The sequence below is a fragment of the Oncorhynchus clarkii genome, chromosome 27 (genome assembly GCF_045791955.1).
Source record: "Oncorhynchus clarkii lewisi isolate Uvic-CL-2024 chromosome 27, UVic_Ocla_1.0, whole genome shotgun sequence".
NCBI lineage: Eukaryota > Metazoa > Chordata > Actinopteri > Salmoniformes > Salmonidae > Oncorhynchus > Oncorhynchus clarkii.
The window spans coordinates 9700602-9706663 of record NC_092173.1 but is presented as its reverse complement, the minus strand read 5'-3'; the positions used below and the strand labels follow the sequence as shown (position 1 = coordinate 9706663).

At 52.3% G+C, this 6062-nt stretch overlaps 1 protein-coding gene across 2 annotated transcripts in view; it reads right to left on the bottom strand.

The window, feature by feature from the left end:
* Window positions 1-1335: 1335 nt before the first annotated feature.
* LOC139385469 (protein phosphatase Slingshot homolog 2-like) overlaps window positions 1336-6062 on the bottom strand; it is a 44405-nt gene continuing 39678 nt past the window's right edge. For both annotated transcript variants that reach the window (XM_071130528.1, XM_071130527.1), the window contains 5 exons: window positions 5972-6018; window positions 5702-5848; window positions 5013-5213; window positions 3839-4919; window positions 1336-3316 (listed from right to left, as the gene is read on the bottom strand). In XM_071130528.1, the coding sequence (XP_070986629.1) occupies window positions 1850-3316; window positions 3839-4919; window positions 5013-5213; window positions 5702-5848; window positions 5972-6018 (2943 nt within the window). In that variant the 3' untranslated portion in view covers window positions 1336-1849. The remainder of the gene's footprint in view (window positions 3317-3838; window positions 4920-5012; window positions 5214-5701; window positions 5849-5971; window positions 6019-6062) is intronic.

Sequence of the window (6062 nt, the reverse complement as noted above, 5' to 3'; positions counted from 1 at the left end):
GCACAAGCACAGCCTAGGAACCAGACAGAGAGGCTGTTTTGGGCGGCATTCACATCCACCATCTTTAAAAACAAATCTGATTTTGCTGGCGGCGCTTCAACGTACTTGACATCACTTCACGCCACGGGTAACAGTTTATCGTGACAACCAAGGGCCCTTTGGCTCCTGTTATTTTGGGAAGACAAGACAACACAGCAATGGTGTGCTATTATATGTAGCATCCAGCCAAAGAATTCCAATATGATTCAGCTGTAAGCAGTCTGGAATAGTGGCAACCTCAATGAACATTAAAACCACTAAGAGGGGCTCAGTGCTGCAAAAGCGCGGAGAATCCTTAAAAAGACAGAGGGATAAATAATATGCGTCCCAAAAGCAAAATGGCACCCTATTCCCTATATAGTACACTACTTTTGACCGGGGCCCATATGGCCGTAGCCAAAAAGTTGTGCACTACATATGGCACCCTGTGCACTTTGGGACGTAAATATCTCCAGTATACAGGAGGGAGCTGCACCAAGGATGAGACATGTAAAACACTTTCCACTCTGTTGACCACATTGCAGAGGGCAAATATTAAACTTCCATAATAAACCCATTAAAAATGTTTTGGTGTACTATTTCACATATTTCAACATTTTGGTTAAACTACTGAGTTTTAGGGGCAGGCGTTACGGTTCATTCATACGAGGCAGATTATTTGAAAGCTTTCCAGTATGATAGCGTCTGATCTACACAGGGTTCTACGTCATCTGGGAGGCTGGAAACCTAAATCCGAGACTATTTTAATTAAAAATTGATGAAACGGGGGGAGTAAAATTGTCAGCGTTAAATATTCTGCAGTGCAGACTTCACTACCTTCGGGAAACATTACTTACATGTAGAGGCTGGATATTTCTCAAAACACATTGGATACATTTCAGAGTGGGACCTTGGACCTTCTTTTGGACATTTGAGAGGAAGGTGGGGAGATAGGATGTGAGGAATCACAGAAAACCAAAATGAGGTAGAGCCAGCCAGTGTCTCCTCCCCAACTTTACTGGCACTTCCTGTTCTGTCCACATGGGGGCTGTAAAGACAGAGATCCTCAACATAAGGTGGGGCTGTTGAAACAGGACTGAGTTCAGCAGGCCACAACTTTGAGGAACGTTTGCATAGAAATATGTTATGTGGAACAAACATGCCTCTGACATGTAGACTAAGGAACCATGTCGTCTCTATTCAGGACCTTCCCATCTGCAACACTCCACAGCGTTTACAACTGAGCGCAGTGCACCCTAGGGGGATCTCCTAAAAAAACATCCTCTTGATTTCAATAAGGAATCACAGGAGTCATGATATAGGTACTTTTGTTTCTTTAATAGTCACAGCTAAGAACAGGATAAAAAAAAAAAAAAAGATGAACGTTGTCTTGTTGAAAAGAAGAATAAAAAAAGAATAAAAGATGTGACACAGACAGGCTACCATAGAATCAGTGCAAAAAGATTCCCCTGGGAAGAAAATAAAAAAATACAAAATAAAATAAAGGTAAAAACAAGAGTAAAGTGCATGTTCTTTGAGAAACAGCCCCCTCTTTTTAGTTGTAGAAATTACAACTGTTTAGAAACTATAAAAAGGGGGGGGGGGGTAAGCACCTACAGTAACACAAACATCCAGAGTCAGCATTCACCTGAACACTAACAGATTACATAAGAGTCCAACACAGCTAGTCAGTGCACACACACATACTACAGACAAGGGCCCAAGGGGGACAGTCTGGACCATAATGCACATGTAGGGCCTAGGACACCACACACTCGCACGCATACACACACTCATAGACACCCTCGGCCTAGGGCCGAGTGCAGTGAGGTCACATGGTGTGGTAGAGAACAGTGGCAGTCCGTTTCTTGTCGGCAGCCTTGCGGAGCCGCCGCAGCGGGTGACTCTTCCCGCGGGGCTGCTGCTGCGCGGTTGTCATAGGGACGTCGGGAGCGCTCGCCGGGGACTGGGTGCGGGTGAGCCGGGGGGAGGGGTCTGTCTCTAGCTCCTCCTCCCCTTGAAGAACAAGACATGGAGGTGAGGAGAGACAGGGGGGATCACTCCCTGCTCTCTGGGAGCCCCTATCAGTCCTGTCTGAGTCCAGTGGGTACACCTCCCCTAGGGGGGCCCTGGACAACACCCGCTGCTTCTTGGAAACATCGTCTGGGCTGGGGTGATGGTGGGAGCGGGGGTGAGGGGTGGGCATCAATTGGGGTGCATAAGGGCTGGCGGTGTTGGCCCGTAGGTCCCAGTCATTCAGGTCGTTGGCTGACAGCTCCAGGCAGTCAAGCTTGGCCAGCGAGGCTGAGCGCTTCATCAAGGAGGGGGGCGTGAGGCCCGCCTGGCGGATCCGCGCCTCGATCTCCATGGCCCTCTGCCACACGGGAGTCTCCCCGTGATGCTTCCCCTGACCAGGTCTCTCTCCAGCCCCCAGGCCCCCCGCATCGTACAGGAAGGCCTGCAGCTCCCTTAGAGTCTCCTGGATCTTCTCCAGTTCCTCACTGCTGCGTGCCAGGGCCAGCCTTCCGTGGTGGGGCGGGGGAGGGGAGGGGCCATCCGTGTCTGAGTCAAGGGCCGTCACCCCTTCCAGCCACAGCAGTGCAGGGGGGGCCTGGGGCTGGACCCTAGAAGGTTCTAGGGAAGAGCACACGATGATTGGGATGGGCTTAGGGGTGTGGCGGGCATCTGGGTAGTGAGAAAAGGAAGGGGCAACATCCATGTCTGAGACGACAAACCCTCCCTGCTCAGTCTCTCCTTTGGGCTCTGCAGACACAGTGAAAGCCTCGTTCAGAGGTCTTCCTTGCTCAGGAGCAGGGGTTGGCCTACGCTGCTTGGGGCAGTCTGTGGTAGGAGCGAGGAGGGGTGGGCAGTCCGTGCTTGGCGTATGGAGAGGGGAGCCCGTGGGGTGGAACTCTGCACTGGGGTAGTGGAGAGGGGAGCGTTGGGTAGACGTGTTGCTGAGAGTTAAGTCCAGCTCCTGCCTCAGCCTCTGCTCTAGCTGTTTGGTGGCCCTGCGCACCGAGCCGGCCGGCCAATCCGAGGGAGGCGTGGCGGGGGATTGTGGGTAGGAGGAGGGTGAGGTCAATGGGGTCTCCTCGTCCCGGTCGTCTGGGCGCAGCTGCTGTGGGCTGTGGGGGGCCGGCTGGGTGGAGGAGAGGGGCGCCGCCGCTGGCGGGTGGGATATGGACTCTATCTCTGTGACAATATGGCGGACTGACACGCCGTTGTCGTGATGGGGAGGTGACGAGGCTTTTTCTTGACTGGCTCGGTCGCTACCGTCCTCCGTATGGGGGGAACTCTGAGATGGAGACGGAACACAAAATGGTTTGGATGATAGCTAAGCACAGTTAGCGGTGTATTAATGCTGGGGGGCGTCACTAAACGCTACCAAATGACATTTTATAGAAAGAAAGAGAATGACCACTATTACAAAGTCCGTCGACAACGGCCGTCTCAAAAGGTCTGGGGCCGTATGTATCAAGCGCCTCAGAGCACTGACCTAGGATCAGGTCCCCGTGACAAGATAATCTTATTCATTGTGATCAAAAACTGATCCTAAATCAGCACTCCAAGTCTGAGACTTTTAACATGTAGGGCCCCTATACTTCCAATAGGTGGCAGTATTGTACAAAGCATCCCCAAAGACATATCATTGTGTTGCTCGATCACAATTCATTCGATTGACTGTCGAGGATTGAGGATCTTGTTTAAAATCACTCAGTAACTCTCAGCAGGGCTGTGGAGCTCTGAAGGCATTAGATAGATGGCAGGAATTCATCATTCAAATTTCAGTGTAAATAAAATAAAATGGCCACCTCACCTTTCCCTGCTCCTCTTCCTCTGTGCTTGGCAATGGTGGCAGTGCTCCAGCAGGGTTCTCGGGGGACAGCGGCTGCAGCTCCTGGCTGGGGCACTGCGACTGAGGCGTCCGCTGAGCCATCTGCTCGGAAAGAGTCCGGGTCTTTCCGTCTTGGGACAGGCCCAGGAATTTCTCGCGGGCGCTGAAGAAGTCGATGCTGTCCGTGCCGAGGTTGGAGGACGTGGTGACGCATGTGGCGTCGACGGGGTTAGCGAGGATAGTGTCTGTGTCGCCGCCGGGGTTGTTGTTGTCATCGTTGGCGTAGGGTCCTAAAGACCCAGGCGTTGTTGGGGTGAGAGGGCTCACGGCCATGGGGATCCCTGGGGACATCATACTGACACTGTCCCCCCTCTCGCTCAGCGGGTCTGACAGGGAGCGTCCCAGGGTGTCCGAGTCGTCGCTGGACTCCAGGGTGTCCTGAGATACGACCTCGGAGCTGCTGTGGTCAGGCAGATCCAGGGTCAGCTCTACACTCTGGGATTTCTGTTTAGGCACAGGACTGGACAACTGTGTGCTCAAACCTAGATGGAGGGGTTTGGCCAGTGGCTGGGGGAAGGGAGAAGGAGGGAGGCTATGCAGTGAGGGGGGAGGATGGGGGACGGCGGTGATTGGCACAGTCACGGCCACCCCCACCAGAGCAGAGTTGTCCGTTCTCTCCTCGGGCACCACCGTGACCGCCCGTGGGCGGAAGGAGTCCTGGCGGGGTCCTCGCCCTCGAGAAAAGAGTCTCTCCCGGGAGTCACACAGACCGTTGGAGGCTGGCGGGCCAGGGGAGTGGGAGAGTGAGCGGGTGAGTCGGACAGGCTCAGACTGTGTGTCTGAGATGTGGGAGCCCTTGGACTTGTTGTCGGGGTCATTGGCAGCACCAAGCGCCTGGAGCAGGAAGTGTTGCAGGGAGGGCGTGGGGCCATTGTTGTTGTTGTGTGGGTCCGAGAGGCCCAGGGTGTGGCTGGGAGGGCCCGTCTTACACAGCGGAGACTCGTGGCGCTCTGAGAGGTCGCTGTCCGAGTGGGAGCGCCACAACTTGTTATGCCTCTGTTTACTACGGAGAAAGGAGGAGGAAAGATGTCTGTGTGAGAGCTGTGTGTGGGGCCCAGAATGTGAGAGCTGTGTGTGTGTGTGTGTGTGTGTCTACCTGGCCAGCAGGATACCCTGGTACTCCTCCAGCTGCTTCATGAAGGAGGGGTTGGGCTTGGTGACGCCGCGGCGCTCCTTGACGTAGTCGAAGGCCCTCTCCAGGTCCCAGCCGTACTCCTTCATGGCGTAAGCGATCACCGTGGAGGCCGAGCGACTCACACCCATCTTACAGTGGACCAGGCACTTAGCCCCTGCTTTCCTAATAGGGGAACACAGGGAACGGGTTAGAGGCAGTGAAGAGGACAAAGGCAGAGATGCAGAAGACAAACTGATTATGATATACAGTATTGTATCTTGTATTGATATAGTGTCTTATGGTTATGGTATAGAGCCTTCAAACACAACTCTGGACCTCAAAGCCAGTTCCACTGCTTGCTGCCCTCTAATCAGGGAATGATTTAGACCTGGGACAACAGGTGGGTGCAATTAATTCAGGTTGAACAGAAAGCCAGCAGGCTCCGGACCTCGTAGGGTAAGAGTTGAATACCTCTGTTATAGATCATTCAGAACGTCATAAAAATAACAGTGCTAAAAACAAAAATACAAAAAAATTATACTTAACAAAAAAAGTTGTAAATTGAAAGAGAATCCCCTGAAACCTATTTAATAATAATACATTTTCTTTGACAGACGGCTTTCAAGACACTCAAGGACACCTAATGAAGTGCATCAAATCAGAGCTCTTACCTGGCCTTGGTGATGAACTTGTAGGTGTCATTCCAGTACTCCAGCAGGTTGGTGGCCTCCTCGTCGTACACGCGGATGTTGTGGTACTCAAAAACGCCTGGGAAGAAGTTGTCGATCTCCCGCGTCACATTGAGGATGTACCTCACACTGAAGGAGTGAAACGGAGAACGTCACTCGCTGGAACTTCGACTCCGTATTGAAACTGTGCTGCAACTATCACAGCAACCAACAGTCTGACATGATGATAGACAAGTCAGAATGGTCTCTTACCCGCTGGTCTGCAGCTCCTCCAAGTTTGAAGCGTTCCACTCAGAGCCCTGGATACAAAAACACAATTAAACTTGACAGAATCTTACAGATA